The sequence below is a fragment of the Thamnophis elegans genome, chromosome 14 (genome assembly GCF_009769535.1).
Source record: "Thamnophis elegans isolate rThaEle1 chromosome 14, rThaEle1.pri, whole genome shotgun sequence".
NCBI lineage: Eukaryota > Metazoa > Chordata > Lepidosauria > Squamata > Colubridae > Thamnophis > Thamnophis elegans.
The window spans coordinates 6,743,324-6,762,678 of record NC_045554.1 but is presented as its reverse complement, the minus strand read 5'-3'; the positions used below and the strand labels follow the sequence as shown (position 1 = coordinate 6,762,678).

The 19,355-nt window shown below is 45.9% G+C and overlaps 1 protein-coding gene across 1 annotated transcript in view; it reads left to right on the top strand.

Annotated features, from left to right (window-relative positions):
- Nucleotides 1-295: 295 nt before the first annotated feature.
- Nucleotides 296-19,355, top strand: part of VWA3A (von Willebrand factor A domain containing 3A) — a 34,845-nt gene continuing 15,785 nt past the window's right edge. Inside the window, exons 1-15 of the mRNA XM_032230243.1 lie at nt 296-417; nt 542-680; nt 1,080-1,183; nt 1,549-1,629; nt 4,818-4,912; nt 6,252-6,371; nt 7,061-7,135; nt 9,052-9,196; nt 10,979-11,174; nt 12,905-12,975; nt 14,098-14,262; nt 15,450-15,528; nt 17,454-17,555; nt 18,845-18,927; nt 19,056-19,208. Coding sequence (XP_032086134.1) covers nt 385-417; nt 542-680; nt 1,080-1,183; nt 1,549-1,629; nt 4,818-4,912; nt 6,252-6,371; nt 7,061-7,135; nt 9,052-9,196; nt 10,979-11,174; nt 12,905-12,975; nt 14,098-14,262; nt 15,450-15,528; nt 17,454-17,555; nt 18,845-18,927; nt 19,056-19,208 — 1,641 coding nt within the window. The 5' untranslated portion in view covers nt 296-384. The remainder of the gene's footprint in view (nt 418-541; nt 681-1,079; nt 1,184-1,548; nt 1,630-4,817; nt 4,913-6,251; nt 6,372-7,060; nt 7,136-9,051; nt 9,197-10,978; nt 11,175-12,904; nt 12,976-14,097; nt 14,263-15,449; nt 15,529-17,453; nt 17,556-18,844; nt 18,928-19,055; nt 19,209-19,355) is intronic.

Here is a 19,355-nt window from a genome sequence, read left to right as displayed (position 1 = left end):
TTCCCTTTCTCCCTCTCCCTCCCCCTCCTTTCCCTCCCTCCCCCTCTCTCCCTCCCCCTCCTTCTCCCTCTCTTTCCCTCTCCCTCTCTTCCTCCTCCCCTCCCCCTCCTTTCCTTCCTTTCTCCCTCCCTTCCCTTTCTCTCTCTCCCCCCTCCTTTCTCCCCACCTTCTCCCTCTGTCCCTCCCTCCTTCCTTTCCTTCCTCCTTCCCTTCCTCCCCCCTTTCTCCTTTTCTCTCTCCCTCTCCCCCCTCCCCCCCTCTCTGTCTCTCCATTTGACACCCTCTAAGCAGACTTGCAACAGCACAGATATTCAGCTAGTTCTTTCTGAGCGGCAGAAAGCAGAGAGCGTGCTGGAGGTTGTGAACGAGATCTACGAGGGCAGGATGGGTGACTCGCTCTTCAATTTAGTGACAAATGTAAGTCCATGGTTCCTTTTAGAGGCCTCGCTTACCTGCCTGCAGCCCAGGGCTAGGAAATCCTGTAGCCGAACAAGGACGCCCTGTTTTTGACGGAGGACATGCTGACTCTGTCTCTGCTCAGAATTCAGCGGAGCGCATGAGGTCGTCATCTCTGGTGCAACTGTCCAAACCTTTCCAGCACGAACGCCTTCTTGCAATCCAGATCCCCAACTTCTTGGCCAAATCTTCCGCGGAGTGGTTGAAAACCAATGGATTGCGAGGTAAGGCAAAACCAGGGGTGGATTCCCTTCCGGTTCAGGTAGATTTGACCGAACCGGTAGTGGTTTGACAGCCTGGGTCGCTGGAACTGGCAGTGACCCAGGCCTGCCACGCCACCGAACCGGTTCTCTGGGCGGCCCCTGTGGCGACTCACTGCTCTGCAGAGTAGAAGCCATTTTACGGCAGTACGGTAGAAGCCGATCTTGTTTTTTCGTTCTGCACATGCACAGAAAAAATTAAATTGCACTGCGCATGCGTGCACAGCATGCATTCACCATGCATGGAGTGCGCACACGAGCGAACCAGCAGTAGTGCCTGGGCAGAACCCAAAGGCTTCCCTCCGAAACGGTACCAATTCAGACCAGTTGCTGGACTCTGTCGTCTTCTTTACCTTCCCGCAGCCAAGAAACTCAGCCTGTACCAAGTCTTAGCCCCCAACGCTTTCTCGCCCGTGGAAGAATTTGTGCCGGTCCTTCGCAAAACAGTCTCGTCCACTCTGCACGGGGTAGGCCTTAAGCGGAACTGATTTGGGTTGCTTGTCGGGGGATTCGTGGGAATCGCTCGTTCCTGCGATGAGTCAGCAGGGAATCCAAGAGAACACCATCCGGTAAACGTTGGCAGGTTTGATCTTAAATTTCTCGTCCAGAACAATTGCGTATAGCGCCCACGAATCCAGCTAATGGTAAGCTCCCTTCCGAAGTCTACAATTCAACTTACCACAGTTCGTTCTTGTGGCCTGCCAGTGGACAGCAGAGCTGGCATCAGATTTGGACAGTGAGGAGGTTGGGGAGGAACATGGGCCAGTCCTGGAGGCTGGAGAAGGCTACCTGTAATCTGTTTTGTGATTTTGTGCTGTCCTCTTCTTTGCAGAAAGCCATGATGCAGTTTGAATGGCACGATGGGACCATGAAAAACATTCACGTCGATCCTCCGATATTATACGATTACCAGGTGAATAAACTGCATGTCATAGAATAGAATAGAATAGAATAGAATAATGGAATGAAGGAGAGGAGAGAATAGAATAGAACAGAAAAATAGAATAGAATAGAATAGAATAATGGAATGAAGGAGAGGAGAGGATAGAATAGAATAGAATAATAGAATAGGAGAGAATAGAGTAGAATAGAATAGAATCATAGAATAGAATCATAGAATAGGATAGAATAGAATAGAATAATGGAAAATAGGATATAATAGAATAGAATAATAGACTAGAATAGAATAGAATAATAGAATGAAGGAGAGAAGAGGATAGAATAGAATAAGAGTAGGATAGAATAGAATAGAATAATGGAATAGAATAGAATAGAATAATGGAATGGGATAGAATAGGATAGGATAGAATAGAACAGAATAATGGAATAGGATAGAATAGGATAGAATAGGATAGAATAGAATAATGGAATATAGGATAGGATAGGATAGAATAGAATAAGAGAATAGAATAGAATAATGGAATAGAATAGAATAGAATAATGGAATGGGATAGAATAGGATAGAATAGGATAGGATAGGATAGGATAGAATAGAACAGAATAATGGAATAGGATAGAATAGGATAGAATAGGATAGAATAGAATAATGGAATATAGGATAGGATAGGATAGAATAGAATAAGAGAATAGAATAGAATAATGGAATGAATGATAGGATAGGATGGAATAGAATAGAAAAATGGAATAGAATAGAATAGGAATAATGGAATGAAGGATAGGATAGAATAATGGAATGAAGGATAGGATAGGATAGAATAGAATAGAATAATGGAATGAATGATAGGATAGGATGGAATAGAATAGAAAAATGGAATAGAATAGAATAGGAATAATGGAATGAAGGATAGGATAGAATAGAATAATGGAATGAAGGATAGGATAGGATACGATATAATTCTTTATGGGCCAAATATGATTGGACACACAAGGAATTTGTCTTTGGTGCAGATGCTCTCAGTGTACAAAAAATAAAAGATACATTCATCAGGAATCATAAGTACAACACTTAATGATTGTCAAAGGGTACAAATAAGCAATCTAATCATACTAGGAAACAATCAATATAAATCGTAAGGATGCAAGCAACAAAGTTACAGTCCCGCAGTCCTAAGTGGGAGGAAATGGATGATAGGAATGATGAGAAGACTAATAAATAATAGTAATGCAGATTTAGTAAATAGTTTGACAGTGTTGAGGGAATTATTTGTTTAGCAGAGTGATGGCGTTTGGAAAAAAAACCTGTCCTTGTGTCTAGTTGTTCTGGTGTGCAGTGCTCTATAGCCTCGTTTTGAGTGTAGGAGTTGAAACAATTTGTGTCCAGGATGCCAGGGGTCTGTAAATATTTTCCCAGCCCTCTTTTTGACTCCTGCAGTGTCCAGGTTCTCAATGGAAGGCAGGTGGGTAGCCATTGTTTTTTCTGCAGTTCTAATTATCCATTGATGTCCGTGTCTGCCTTGTTGGGTTGCAGAGCCAAACCAGACAGTTATGGAAGTGCAGATGACAGACTCAATAATTCCTCTGTAGAACAGAATCAGCAGCTCTTTGGGAAGTTTGAGTTTTCTGAGTTGGCGCAGAAAGAACATTCTTTGTTGTGCTTTTTTGATGACGTTTTTGATGTTAGCTGTCCATTTTAGTCATCCGTCCTAACCATCGTTGGCCTTGGGGCTAAACAGCCGATTAAGCTCTGAACTGCGACATAACACAATCCCATTTCTATACAGGTAGTCCTCGATTTACAACTATTTTTCTTTGTGTGTCCTTCGAAGTTAACAACAGCCCTGAAAAATGCTACTTACAACCTGCCCTCAAACTTACAAGTACTGCGGTATTCCCATGATACAAAATTTGTGCATTTGGCAACTGGCACTTATTTATGACACATCACACGATCCCCGTTTGTGAGCTTCCGACGCACAAAGTCCATCGGGGGGGAGCCAGAATTGCGTAACAAAACTGCATGGATTCCCTTAACCACTGCGGTGATTCGCTTAACGACTGTGGCAAAAAGATCATCAAATCAGGCGTGACTCATTTAACCACAACATTAATTCTGGTCCCAATTGTGATCATCAATCAAGGTTTATCTGTATTCTAGGAGAGCAGAGAGGATGGTTTGCCAGCATGGTACTGTAGATAGGTGAAGATGGGAGAACCTCTTGCTCATGGATGGCGGGAGCTTTCTGAAGTACCTTCTCCACCCTTCCATGAGAATTTGTCTCGAGAAGAAACTCCAAAACTTTGGAATAGAATAGAATAGAATAACAGAGTTGGAAGGGACCTTGGAGGTCTTCTAGTCCAACCACCTGCCTAGGCAGGAAACCCTATATCCTTTCAGACAAATGGTTATCCAACATCTTCTTAAAAACTTCCAGTGTTGGAGCATTCACAACTTCTGGAGGCAACTTCTGTTCCACTGATTAATTGTTCTGACTGTCAGGAAATTCTTCCTTAGTTCTAGGTTGCTTCTCTCCTTGGTTAGTTTCCACCCATTGCTTCTTGTCCTGCCCTCAGGTGCCTTGGAGAATAGTTTGACTCCCTCTTCTTTGGGGCAGCCCCTGAGATATTGGGACATTGCTATCATGTCACCCCCAGTCCTCCTTTTCACTAAACTAGACATACCCAGTTCCTGCAACCATTCTTCATATGTTTTAGCCTTCAGTCCCCTAATCATAATCACAATCATAATGGTTTCATAGTATCTTTGTTACCTTTTTAATCACACTGTAAGCCACCCGGAGTCGCTGTGACTGTGAGATAGAGGGCTTATCAATTTAATAAATCGATGAACTGAGGTGGAAACAGTAAGCCATGGTTAAGCAGAGCCATGCTCTTCTCTGCACTAAACATCTTTTTTACATCATGGCGACCAAACTGAATGCAGTATTCCAAGTGTGGCCTTACCAAGGCATTATAAAGTGGTCTTAACCCTTCACTTGATCGTGATTCTATCCCTCTGTTGATGCAGCCTAGAACTGTGTTGGCTTTTTTGACAGCTGCTGCACACGGCTGGATCCTATTTAAATGCTTGTTCACTAAGACTCCCAAGATCCCTCTCACAGTTACTACTATTTGCTGCCTGAAACGTTTGCATCCTCACGAGCCCATAGCTTCAGTTGATATCTTTTCTCCTTGACTTCACAGAAGCAACTCAGGCAGACGGTGAAGATGTACGAGAGACGCATTGATTGGCTGTCTCTTTCCAGCAGAAGAATTTGGGGAACAGTTTGTGAAAACAGGTACCAAGATTGGACTTCCATCCAGTTCAAATGCCATCTTGCCTTTTATTTCTACATCTATCTGTTCCTCTTGATCAATCCCTTTTCAATTCTTCACAACCTGGTTTAATAGGAGGGAAATTTCCCGGTGCATGTGCTAAAATAATACTGTGTTTTCCCCAAAATAAGACCGGGTCTTATATTAATTTTTTTATCCAAAAGATGTATTACGGCTTACTTTTGAGGAAATAAAGTAATTATTTATTATTTATGTATATTATTTATTATATTTATTATAATGTATAACACATCCAAAGGATGGCTCAGTGGCTAAGATGCGGAGCTTGTCAATCAAAAAGGTTGGCAGTTCAGCGGTTCGAATCCCTAGCGCTGCGTAACGGAGTGAGCTCCCGTTACTTGTCCCAGCTTCTGCCAACCTAGCAGTTCGAAAGCACATAAAAAATGCAAGTAGAAAAATAGGAACCACCTTTCTTGAGAAAGTAACAGCGTTCCGTGCGCCTTCAGCGTTTAGTCATGCCAGCCACATCACCACGGAGACGTCTTCGGACAACGCTGGCTCTTCGGCTTTGAAACGGAGATGAGCACCGCCCCCTAGAGTCGGGAACGACTAGCACATATGTGCGAGGGGAACGTATCAGGGTTTCTCTTCCACCTTCCTTGGTTTCACAAGGCTGCTTAAAGAAGGGAAAAGAAGGGAAACGAAACGCAGGGAAATTAACGTGATTGTGTGAATCTAGTCCTTAAAAAAAGAAGAGCGAGGAAACATTAGCAGCTTTTGGTTTTTCCTTTCTGCTGTAACACGCTCTACATGGGGCTGCCCTTGAAGAGCATTCGGAGACTTCAGCTTGTCCAGAACGCGGCCGCGCGAGCGATTGTGGGTGCACCTCGGTACACCCACGTTACACCTATCCTTCGCGAGCTGCACTGGCTATCTGTTGGTCTCCGGACACGCTTCAAGGTGCTAGTTGTTACTTTTAAAGCCCTACATGGTATTGGACCTGGGTACTTGAGAGACCGCCTCCTGCCAATCACCTCCCTACGACCAATTAGATCCTGTGGCTGCTCCGGCCCTTTGGAACGATCTCCCCGTGGAGATCCGGACCCTCACCACCCTTCCGGCTTTCCGCAAAGCCACTAAGACCTGGCTGTTCCGGCAGGCCTGGGGCTGATGAGTTCTTGGCCCCACTTAAACTGTTGTGACTGTTGTTCTGTTTTTAACTTGCCTGTTTTGTCTTTTGTTTGTATTCCCCTTTCCCCCCTTGCTTGTTAGCCGCCCGGAGTCTCTCGGGATAGGGGGGCATACAAATGCAATAAACATTTCAACATTTCAACATTTCAGGGTGGTGGTCTTGGTAGACATCTCCAAAACGAATTCCTCTTACATCTTTCATATCCAACATTCTTTACGCCTTTTGCTGGAAGAGCAAATGGCAAGCAAGGAGTTCTTCAACATCGTGGCGTAAGTGGCTTCCCTCCCCGCTTTGATCATTTTTTTTTTAACTAGATCATATTTTTCAGGAAATAAATATTCCGTAGGAGGGGATAGAGCTGGAAGGGGTTCCACCACGAAACCGCGTACCTGAAGTCATCACAGCGCGACGAAAAAAGCACGCTGTGAGTGGTAAAGCTAAAATTAACGCGTAAACCTAACCCTAACCCTAAACCTAACCCTAAACCTAACCCTAAATCTAACGCTAACCCTTAACCTAACCCTAAACCTAACCCTAACCCTAACCCTAACCCTTAACCTAACCCTAACCCTAAACCTAACGCTAAACCTAACGCTAACCCTTAACCTAACCCTAAACCTAACCCTAACGCTTAACCTAACCCTAAACCTAACCCTAACCTTTAACCTAACCCTAACCCTAAACCTAACCCTTACCTTAACGTGAATCGGCTTGCTTTCAAAGCGCTTTTTAAAGCGCCCTTTTTTCTCCGCGGTCGTATTTGTCGCGCTGCTGATGACGTCAGGTACGCGCTTTAATCGGGCGCGCTTTAGTGGACCGCGGTTTTGTCGTGCCACGGCTGGAAGGGACCTCAGAGGTCTTCTAGTCCAGACCCCTGCTCACGCAGGAGAACTTGGGGCAACTAATTTATTCTCCCAACAAGTCATAGCTGTTGGCTGATTCCATATTTCTTTTGCAGCTTTGGAAGCGAAGTTATGGCTTGGCAACCTGAAATGGTCCCACCTCATCCAGACAATTTACAGAGTGCTTGGAGGTAAAGGACTACGCCTGTATGTCTGCGCAGATTCTCTGTCCTTCAAGGTCACGGTTATCCCAAAGGTGTTTTTTTTTTTCCAAGAGGCCACTGGACTCTCTTGTTTCTCTTTGAAGACACTTCGCTTCTCATCCAAGAAGCTTCTGAAGGTTGTGGAGAAGCTTCTTGGATGAGAAGCAGAAGGTCTTCAAAGAAACACAAGGAAGAAAAGAAGCATCTTTTGGGACTATGACGATGAGCCGTGGTGGCGCAGTGGTCAGACTGCAGTACTGCAGGCTGCTTCTTCTGACTGCCGGCTGCCTACAATTTGGCAGTTCAAATCTCACCAGGCTCAAGGTTGACTCAGCCTTGCGTCCTTCTGAGGTGGGTAAAATGAGGACCCAGATTGTTGGGGGCAAGAGGCTGACTTTGTCAACTGCTTAGAGAGGGCTGTGAAGTGGTATATGTCTAAATGCTACTGCATAAATGCTATTGCTATCTATGCCTCATCTCTCTCTCTATGTCTATATATCTCTCTGTCTCTCACTGTTTCTGTCTATCCATCTATTATCTATTTATCTATCTATACCTACCTATCTACCTCTATCAATATCTATCTATCTATCTATCTATCTATCTATCTATCTATCTATCTATCTATCTATCTATCTATCATCTATCTATCTATCTATCTATCTATCTATCTACTATCTATCTTCTATCTATCTATCTATCTATCTATCTATCTATCTATCTACTATCTATTTTCTATCTATCGATCTATCTATCTATCTTCTATCTATCGATCTCTATATCTATCTATCTATCCATCCTTCCTTCCTTCCTTCCTTCCTTCCTTCCTTCCATCCATCCATCCATCCATCCATCCATCCATCCATCCATCCATGGTGCACAGTTGTTAGAATGCAGTATTACAGGCTAACTCTGCCAACTGTCAGCAATTCGATCCTGCCCATGTCATGGTTGAGTCAGCCTTCCATCCTTCCATGGTTGGTAAAATGAGGACCCGGATTGTTAGGGGCAAGAGGCTAACTCTGTAAACCGCTTAGAGAGGGCTGGAAAGCACTGTAAGTAGTATATAAGTCTAAGGGGTATTCTACCTACCTACCTACCTTCCTTCCTTCCTTCCTTCCTTCCATCCTTCCTTCCTTCCTTCCACCCATCCATCCATCCATCCATCCATCCATGGTGCACAGTGGTTAGAATGCAGTATTACAGGCTAACTCTGCCGACTGTCAGCAATTCGATCCTGCCCATCACATGGTTGAGTCAGCCTTCCATCCTTCCGAGGTTGGTAAAATGAGGACCCAAATTGTTGGGGGCAAGAGAGGCTGACTCTGTAAACCATTTCGAGAGGGCTGGAAAGCACTGTGAGTGGTATATAAGTCTAAGGGCTATTCTACCTTCCTTCCTTCCTTCCTTCCTTCCATCCATCCATCCACCCATCCACCCACCCACCCACCCATCCATCCATGGTGCACAGTGGTTAGAATGCAGTATTACAGGCTAACTCTGCCGACTGTCAGCAATTCGATCCTGCCCATCACATGGTTGAGTCAGCCTTCCATCCTTCCGAGGTTGGTAAAGTGAGGACCCAAATTGTTTGGGCCAAGAGAGGCTGACTCTGTAAACCTCTTTGAGAGGGCTGTGAAGCACTGTAAAGCTGTATATAAGTGCTATTGTTACATCTATATATTTTTCTACTTACTTCAGTCCAAATCAATGAGCAAAACGTGGGGTGTCCAACCTTTGGCAAGTTGTGCTCAACGGTCCAATCAAAGCCACCATTTGGACCTTCTCCATCCTTTGAATGGTGCCGCTGGTTCTTGATGTCCCAAGCTTCAACCGTTGTGGGCCACTAAACAGCTGTGGAATATCCAAGGAGAACATGGCTGATGTGTGGTTTTTTTTTCTAGATGGGTGTTGTGTCTACGCTGTAAGGGCTCCAGAAATGTTCTGAAGGCCCTCAAAAGAGCTGTGGAGGTGAACTTTAAAGATAAAGACAAGCACAAATCTCAAGGCGTGTACCTGTTGGCAGCTGGAGTGCCTGATCAGGAGACGGTAGGTGGACTTCCCAAATCAGTTTAGGCCAGGAGTAGTCAACCTTTTTATACCTACCGCCCACTTTAGTATCTCTGTTAGTAGTAAAATTTTCGAACTGCCCACCGGTTCCACAGTAAGGTTGATTTATAAAGTAGGGAAGTAACTTTATAAAATTTATAAAGCAGAGTTACAGCAAACCCCTACCGCCCACCATGAAAGCTGGAACGCCCACTAGTGGACGGTAGGGACCAGGTTGACTACCACTGGTTTAGGCAATGTCCTGAACTCTTAATAAGAAACGTCAAAGGCCTTTGTCATTGTTATTGTTAGTTGCGAAGTCATGTCTGACCCATCGGACTCCATGAACAACCTTCCACCAGGCCTCCTGAAGTCCATTTAAGCTCACACCAACTGCTTCGGTGACTCCATCCAGCCACCTCATTCTCTGTCGTCCACTTTTTCTTTTGCCCTCAATCAGTACCACCCAGTAAAATACATTGGAAAATCCCATTGGGGGAAAAACCCACTTAGGGTTAGGGTTAGGGTTAGCTCCCCATGAATTCGGGGAGCAAAATGGACATCGCCAACGGATTCAGAGCGCATTGTTATGCTTAGGAGGGTGCCGACTGTTCCAGCCCGCCCTTTATACCTTCCCTGGCAAAAATACATGGGCAAATCCCATTGGGGGAAAAACCCACTTAGGGTTAGTTCCCCATGAATTTGGGGAGCAAAATGGATATTGCCAATGGATTCGGAGCACATTGTTATGCTTAGGAAGGTGCCGACAGTTCCAGCCTGCCCTATCTACCTTCCTACTGCAATGCGCTCTACATGGGGCAGCCCTTGAAGAGCATTCGGAGACTTCAGCTCGTCCAGAATGCAGCCACGCGAGTGATCGTGGGTGCACCTCGGTACACCCACGTTACACCTATCCTCCGCGAGCTGCACTGGTTACCGATTGGTCTCCGGATACGCTTCAAGGTGCTAGTCGTCACTTATAAAGCCCTTCATAGTATTGGACCTGGGTACTTGAGAGACCGCCTGCTGCCAATTATCTCCCAAAGACCCATTAGATCACACAGGGCAGGCCTCCTCCAGGTTCCGTCTACCAGCCAATGTCATCTGGCTACTACCCGGGGGAGGGCCTTCTCTGTGGCAGCTCCAGCCCTTTGGAATGGACTCCCCGCAGAGATTCGGACCCTCACCTCTCTCCAGGCCTTCTGAAAAGCCATTAAAACCTGGCTGTGTCGGCAGGCCTGGGGTCGATGAGTCCTCTTCCCCTCTCGAATCGTGTGGCTGTTGGTTGTTTTTAAATGCCTTGTATTTGTAGTTTTTGTGTTTCCCTTTCCCTCCTTGGGTTTGTGCGCCGCCCTGAGTCCCGCAGGAAATAGGGCGGCATATAAATAAAATGAAACCTAAACCTAAACCTTCCCTATTGGCAAAATATATGGGAAAATCCCATTGGGGGAAAACCCCACTTAGGGTTAGGGTTAGCTCCCCATGAATCCGGGCAGCAAAATGGACCTCGCCAATGGATTCGGAGCGCATTGTTATGGTTAGGAGGGTGCTGACTTTTCCAGCCCGCCCTATCTACCTTCCCTATTGGCAAAATACATGGGCAAATCCCTTTGGGGGGCAAATCCACTTATCGCCCCATGAATTGTATAAAAATTGGTTCTTTCAATGGACACGAAACCCCTTTTCAAGCAAGGGATCGACGCGGTCTAAGAGTCCAATTCAATTCGTGTCAAATGATGCTGTCCGTTTTGTTTGAGGGTTTCCTGCCTCCTTGCCTTTCAGCACCTCGTCTCTTCTTACCTGGTCGAAGTCTGCGGGGGCTGCGATTTGCAACTCCATGTTTGCCTCTTCAGTGTAGGCACCTTTTCGTTTGAAGACGACCTGCCACCGCGCTACGCGAGTCCTGAAGAAACCGCCGCCGCTTACAAAGATATGGTGCAGGCCGCCCACGGACGTTTTCATTGGTTTGGAGAAACAGGTGTGGTAGAATTTCTGGGCGTATTTTTAATGGGCTTCAAGGTGTGCCACCTGGGAATCCTCTCAAGTGGTCTCTGGACCTCTTGAGGAGATAGTCATCTCTTTAATCTTGTTGAGATAGAACCTTTCCTTCTTCAAGGGTTGATCTCTATCTTTCTGTTTGTTGTGACCCGCCAGCGGCCAGCAGAACTGGCGGCAGAGTCGGACAGTGAAGAGGTTGGGGAGGAACATGGGCCAGTCCTGGAGGCTGGGGAAGACTTGGGCGAGGGCTTTGTGTCAGAGGCAGAGACAGGGCGGAGGCTGTCTGGCAGTGATCAGGTGCCTATGGAGCTAAACATCAGTGAGGCAGAGGAACAGCTGGAGCCTGTTCCCAGTGTGCGCATTGGCAGAGCTGCCGGAAGAAGAGCTAAGAAATCAGGGTCGACTCAGGAGTAAACCCACAGGTGGACGGTGAATGGCCCCTCCCATAGGAAATAAAAGAGGAGCGAAAGAGGAGGGGGCTTTCACAGGAAACAATTCCTTCATTTGGTCGTTAGATTCGTTCCAGGAGTGTGAAGATCTGTCCGTGAATCTCAGAGACTCTGTGCCCATGTCTTTCCTTGCACAGCGCCTCATTTGGAAAATATTGACCTGGCAGCTTTCCAAGATAGATAAGGTCTGTGGTCATAAATATTCCTTTGAAAGACTGTTTTGCCAGGCCTTTGCTGAATGTGAACGAGAGGAATTCACATTCGTTTAATAAAAGGGGTTTTGTCAGGACCAGGAATCTCCCTTTTGCTTTTTGGGGAAGTCTAGCTCAGAACACTGTTTTAGCCTTCGGAGGAGCTTTGAGTGAGGAATGTTATAAATCACTTTTTTTTTTCTTTTACTGTGTGAGTAAATCAGTTCTAGGTCCATGGTGAAACAGATGTAGCATGTCATTCAGTATTGTGGGGTCCTGGGTGATTGGAGGAGGAGAAAGGAGGTGGAGAGGAGAAGAGAAGGGGAAAAGAAAGAAGGAGGAGGGGAAGATAGGAAGAGAAGAAATAGGAGGAGGAGAAAGAAGGAGCGAGGCTTCCCAACAGCATGAGATGACAAAAACCCATTTGATTAATTTACTGTGAATTCTGCTCATACTGACCCTCAGCTGACAGGCCAATATTTGCAAAACTTGATAAGGAGTCTTCGAGAGTCACAAGCCAATTAAGCGAACGAATGGTCTCCTGCAAACTCCACTCCCCTTTTGCTCCTCTTTTATTTCCTCTGGGAGAGGCCATTCATCCTTTACCTGTAGCCTTACTCCCAAGTCAACCCCTGTTCTTTAACTCTTCCCTTCGTCTGGCAACTCTGCGCATGGGAACAGGCTCCAGCTGTTCTTCTGCCTCACTGATGTCTGACTCTGAAGGCAGCTGATAACTGTCAGACGGCCCTGGCCCCCTCTCTGCCTCCGACACAGAGCCCTCTTCAGAGCCTTCCCCAGACTCCAGGACTGGCCCATCTTCCTCTGCAACCTCCTCACTTTCCGAATATTTCTCGTAAAATATCAAGGATTACATGAACTTGATCTCTCTTAGCCTCCATCAAAAAAATTGTAGCCTTCCCAAAATGTCCCAGAAGGTATTCTGTGTATGTGTACCTGTGTGGTTGTGTGTTCTTACCATTTTTGTAAAAATTGGATTGCATCAAATTTCAAAACTTAGGAGTTTATATTTTGTTTTTTTTTTAATTCCTCCTTGCCTTGCGGATACCGAGGTATCAACGAAAGTGATGACATCAGCCTTATCCTATCAGAAATGGAGAAAGCAGTTCATTACTCACACAAGGTAGCTACCTCTCTTTACCACGAGGAGGATGCAGTGGTTTGATCACCTGGATGTAGCATTTTGCACAACCATTGAGGTCAACTTGCATTCCCCATGTCAGTTTCTAGGATTTACTAGATTTGAGCTAGGTAAATATAAATGACCACAAGATGGCAGCAAAGGCACCCTGAAATCTCTCACTCCTTGTGGCCCTCTAGTGGTGGTTGGGATTTTTGCCGCAGAAATCTGGTAATCATAATGGATGATAAAAATACCAAAGTAAGAGCAAGAAGCATGTTTCCCAATTTACAGTAGACCCAGACTTCAGAACCCATTAATTTATTTAATCTCAACTCTTTTCCATCCATGGAAATAGATTTAAAGAAGAACAACAATTCATACTCCGAGAAATAATGTACCGATGTCTGTATGGGGTTTTTTGGTGCGGAGAACAGGAATTCATTTACAAATTTTGCTCTGGCCTGTTCCCAGGTTAGCAACAGCAATAGCCCTTAGACTTATATACCGCTTCACAGTGCTTTACAGCCCTCTCTAAGTGGTTTACAGAATCAGCATATCGCCCCCAACAATCTGGGTTCTCATGTTAATGACCTCAGAAGGATGGAAAGCTGAGTCAACCTTGAGCCGGTCAGGATCGAACTCCTGACAGTGGGCAGAGTTAGCCTGCAATACTGCACTTTAACCACTGCACACCATGGAAGGAAGGAAGGAAGGCGGGAGGAAAAAAGGAAGAAAAGGAAGAACAATAGGACTTAGACATATACCGCTTCACAGTGCTTTTACAGCCCTCTCTAAGCGGTTTATAGAGTCTGCCTATGGCCCCCAACGATCTGGGTCCTCATTTTACCCACCTCGGCAGGATGGAAAGCTGAGTCAATTTTGAGCCTGGTGAGATTCGAACTGCCAAATTGCAGGCAGGCAGCAGACGTAGCCTGCAGTACTGCATTCTAACCACTGCGCCACCATGGCTCTTGATGTTAGACGCACTTCACGAATCTCCCTTTAAATGGGAAAGATTTGCTACTGATTTCCTTTTGAATTCGTTACGGGTTAGGTTCTGCCATGAAATCTGAACTCTCAAGCAAACCTCAATGGTTTTGGGGATTGTGGGTTTGTTTCTAGTGTGCCATGTTAGTGGAATCTTTAAGGCAGAAGTCGGGAAACCTTTCAAGGAACCAGTCATCTTCCATAGTCGATGACCTCTCACCACTAAAGAAGGGGGAAAATAAGACCAGATCTTCCAAAGTACCATTTCCAAAGCCGACGGCCCTCACCCTTGCCAGGATGGTAAGTTGGCGCTGGTATTTCGAAATGATCTCTGTTCTGATCCCCCCTCCGTACGGTGAGTCACGCCGACACAAGGTTACTGTTAGCCACTTTATTTACAGTAATTACTCACAGACAAGGCTTTGGCAGCAACCCAGACTCCCACAGATAAGAGATACACACAAGAGCTTCTCCAGCTTTAGTAAAACGGTTGTGTCCTGCAAAAGGTCTCCTCCCAAAGTCTCTTCTTATATACTCTCTTGGGAGGAGCCTAATCACAACCACCTGGGCCCGATTATCTTCTATGTCTCCGTAATTGCTGCCGGCGCTTATCTGCCCGTCTCTGCCTGGCGTCCGGGACCAACTCCCTTAGCTCCTCCCCACTGCTCCAGGGCCTGACGTCTTCACCACTGCTCCAGTGCCTGACGTCAGGGACAAACTCCCTTTGGCTTTCACCGCTGCTCCATGCCTCAGGCGCCTCCTGGTGGCCAACCAGCCTCTCTGGTCCCTGCTCGGAGTCTGAACCCTGCCCAGGGTCCTCCACATCGTCCAGAGCCGACTCCAACGGCTCCTGCTGGGCCACAACAGATCTCTATCCTATATTATCAAATTCCTTGCTTTGTTTGATATTTTCCAGTTACCAATTCTGGTCCTTGAGTCCAAAAAAAAAAGCACCTTTGGTAGAATTGCCGGAGGAGGAAAATTGCTGGAGCAGGAACAAGACAAAATCTGCAAGATTTTTTTAAAAAAAAAATATTAATAATAATGTAATTGAGTGGTGCAATGGCTTAGAGGCGGAGCTCTCGCCTCGCAATCAGGAGGCTGGGAGTTCCATCCTAGGTAGAGGAAGATATTTCTCTCTCTGGTCATGATGGGAATATATCTGCTGGAAAAAAAATCCCCATTGGCAACAGGGACGGCATCTGGCCAGTAAACACTCCGCTCCATTCAGATGCCCAGACTCCACCCTGCAAGGGGTTATGATGGCCTTGTTAAAAGATGATGATGATGATGATATAAGAGCTCTACCTGGGTGGTGCGGTGGCCTAGAGGGGAAGACTCCACCCTGGAAGGGATTATGGGGTAATTAAAAGAGAATTAATGATGCAATTGACCTTTGGGAGAACTATGACCTGGGTGAATGAGAAACTCCCTAAACAAGAGGTTTTCTTATCTGTCCTCCTTCTCTTTCTGGTTTTCGAGGACAGCACCAAGATGGCGAGAGGATCGGTAGCCCCAAGGCCCTTTCGTGGCGTCCTCCGAGTGGCAAGGCGGAAATCCCACCAGGTGTGTACAAGTGAAGTGACCACTACATGGGATAAAGAAGGGTGTTTCCATATCTCAAGTCATATTTAAGTCCCACAATCAGCCGATGCCCATCTACGTTGAAGTTGCCATGGTTAATTTAATTGCTTCGATTTGCCTTAGAATTGTTGTTATTAGTTGCAAAGTTGTGTCCGACCCATCGCAACCCCATGGACAACGTTCCTCCAGGCCTTCCTGTCCTCTGTCATCCTCTGGAATCCATTTAAGCTCACGCCGACTGCTTCGGTGACTCCATCCATCCACCTCCTTCTCTGCCGTCCCCTTCTTCTTCTTTTGCCCTCCATCGTTCCCAGCATGAGGCTCTTCTCCAGGGAGTCCTTCTTCCTTCTCATTAGGTGGCCAAAGTCTTTGAGTTTCCTCTTCAGGATCTGGCCTTCTAAAGAGCAGCCAGGGTTGATCTCCTCTAGGACTGACCGGTTGGATGGCCTTGCGCTCCAAGGGACTCAATGCAGGAGTCTTCTCCAGCACCAGAGTTCAAAGGCCTCCGTTCTTTGGCGCTCAGCCTTTCTTAGAGCCGAGGTGGCGCAGTAGTTAGAGTGCAGTACTGCAGGCCACTTCAGCTGACTGTTAGCTGCAGTTCGGCGGTTCAAATCTCACCGGCTCAAGGTTGACTCAGCCTTCCATCCTTCCGAGGTGGGTGAAATGAGGACCCAGACTGTGGGGGCGATATGCTGACTCTGTAAACCGCTTAGAGAGGGCTGAAAGCCCTATGAAGCGGTGTATAAGTCTAACTGCTATTGCTATTGCTATTATGGTCCAACTTTCACAGCCATCCATTGCAACTGGGAAAACCACAGCCTTAACTAGACGCACTTTAGAATACACACTTTAGAATTCACACTATACCTTGGAATAGCTTGGATGTCCGTGCTTGTCAGCTTCAAGATCTGTAGACTTCAGCTTCCAGAATACATGCTGGCTGGGGAATTCTGGAAGCTGAAGTCCATGAACTTTAAAGTGGCCAAGCTTGGCTACACCTGATATAAATCAACTGTATTTTAATGAGTTAGGGTTCATGCTGGCTGGAGCATTCTGGGAGTTGAAGTCCCTGCATCTTAAAGTTGCCAAAGTTGGACACACCTAGCTTAGAAGATCGGATGACTCCAACTTTACAGGATCAGGTGAACATGATTGCGTGTTCTCTATTTATCTATCCTTCTGTTTGCCAGTAGTTAAAATACAGTCATGTATTTAATACTCCCCGCCCTGCGCAACGTTAACATAATCTCCAGCCCCCTTTCAGGATTGGGACTCGGAGGGCTGCTGAACGATCTGATATCCCTCCCTTTCCTTTTATAGGATGGGACTCCTCCAAATGATATTATCAGAGTCTTAAAATATCAACAGATTATACACATCTGGCTGACAAGCTAAAAAAAAATGCAGAGATGAACAAAAGAAGAAAAAGGATGAATTAATACTATTCGGGATGCCAGCTGTGTCCAGCGAATAGAGTAGAATTAGAATGGAAGGGAAGGGAAGAGAATAGTTGGAAGGCACCTTGGAGGTCTTCTAGTCCAACCCCCTGCTTAGGCAGGAAACCCTACACCTCTTCAGACAAATGGTTATCCTATCTCTTCTTAAAAACTTCCAGTGTTGGAGCATTAACAACTTCTGGAGGCTAGTTGTTCCACTGATTAATTGTTCTGACTGTCAGGAAATTTCTCCTCAGTTCTAAGTTGCTTCTCTCCTTGATGAGTTTCCACCCATTGCTTCTTGTTCTACACTCAGGTGCCCTGGAGAATAGTTTGATTCCCTCTTCTTTGTGGCAGCCCCTGAGATATTGGAACACTGTTATCGTGTCATCCCTAGTGCTTCTTTTCATAAGGGATGGGGTAATCTGATTCCATATGAAGAAGATGATGATGATTTGATTTATTGTGCAGTTCAGCCCATCAAAGAGATTTTCCTGGCCAGAAGGAAACTGAACTCCAAGGCAAAGAAGCAGCCAGTGACATCAGTCTCTTTGCTGGATCACAAAAACGTAGGTGAGTGTCTTCAGGTAAGCGGCAAATTACTCTTTCCCCCCCCCCACAGAGATGTTTGAAAACTTTTTAGCAACCTAAGGTGCGTAACAAGTTGTTTTCCCTTCCCTTTGGTTACAGAATTGGTGTATTTTTTCTGTCTTGAGAGATTTAGATTGGATTTAGATTTATAATCTGCGATAAATTTTCTGGATTCCAATCCTATCTTGCGGGAATATTTAGTGGGAGTTTTTTTTAATGAGCTAGCAGAGTGATTTAATGGCCGGATGCCGTCCCTGTCGCCAATGCTGAGTTTTGTTCAACAGATATATTCTCATTGTGCCCAAAGAGAGAAATATCTGCCTCTACCTAGGATTGAACTCACAGCCTCCCTGATTGTGAGATAGGAGCTCCACCTCTAGGTGGCTCAGTGGCTAAGAAGCTGAGCTTGTTGATCAGAAAGGTCGGTAGTTCGAATCCCTAGCGTTGCATAACAGAGTGAGCTCCTGTGACTTGTCCCAGCTTCTGCCAACCTAGCAGTTCGAAAGCACGTAAAAAATGCAAGTAGAAAAATAGGAAACCCCTTTGGTGAGATTTAGATTGGATTTAGATTTAGATTTTGGTTGCAGGAACTGGGCCTGGCTAGTCTAGTGAAGGGAAGGACCAGGGGAAACATGATAGCAGTCTTCCAATATTTGAGGCAGGGGCTGCCACAGAGAGGAGAGGGGGGGTCAAGCTATTTTCCAAAGCACCTGAAGGCCAAACAAGGAATAATGGATGGAAACTGACCAAGGAGAGATTCAACCTAGAAATAAGGAGAAATTTTCTGACAGTGAGAACAATCAAGCAATGGAACGGAAGTTGCCTTCAGGAGCTTCATCATTGGAAGCTTTCAAGAAGAGACTGGACTGTCCTTTGTCAGAAATGGCATAGGGTCTCCTGCTTAAACAGGGGGCTGGATTAGATGACCTACAAGGTCCCTTCCAACTCTGTTATTCCGGCACAAGGTCCCTTCCAACACTGTTCATCTGTTGAAGCTTGCCTTCAGAAGTTGTGTGAGATCATCACTGGAAGCTTTCAAGAAGAGACTGGACTGCCCTCTGTCAGAAATGGCATAGGGTCTTCTGCTTAAACAGGGGGTTCGATTAGATGACCTACAAGGTCCCTTCCAATTCTGTTCATCTAATCTAGATATGCCATTTGTAAATTCATATTTCCCTCCTTCCAAGAAGGACTATTTAACGAGATGATTTCAAAAACAACAGCCAGGTGCATTTCAGAAGCAAGGATAACATGACTTTCTTCCCCTCCAGAGGCACTTTTCAAAAAGACCGGGAAAAGCTTGATTCCTTCGGTGGCGTTGCCAAACGAGGAAGAAATCTGCTCCACCAAGACAGTATGTATTGTCCGTAAAAACGCTGCCTGAACAGAATGACGGTTGAATCGTTGAATGCTTCTTCAGTTGCGGTGCGTTTCCCCATTCACACAACAAACCCTCCCAGTTCTTTTCTCCTCTCCCAACAGTGGCTGGGGAAATGGAGCCTGAAAAAGCTGAAGTTAGATTTGCCCACTGTCGTTTTTGGGCCCGGCAGTGTCCATCGGAAGGAGAGGGTGGAATCGTTGCACAAGAAAGTTTCGGCGAAATATTGCGACATTTTCCCAAGTGTAGAAATGCAAGTAAGTCCCTCCCCTCCTTTGGTGCTTTTGGAGGGAGCTTGACCTGTGTCTTTGGTAATCCTGATTGTGCGCGGTGGTGTTTCCCACCCTTGGCCCCTGGAAGATGTGCGGACTTCAACTCCCACAATTCCCCAGCCAAGACTGCGA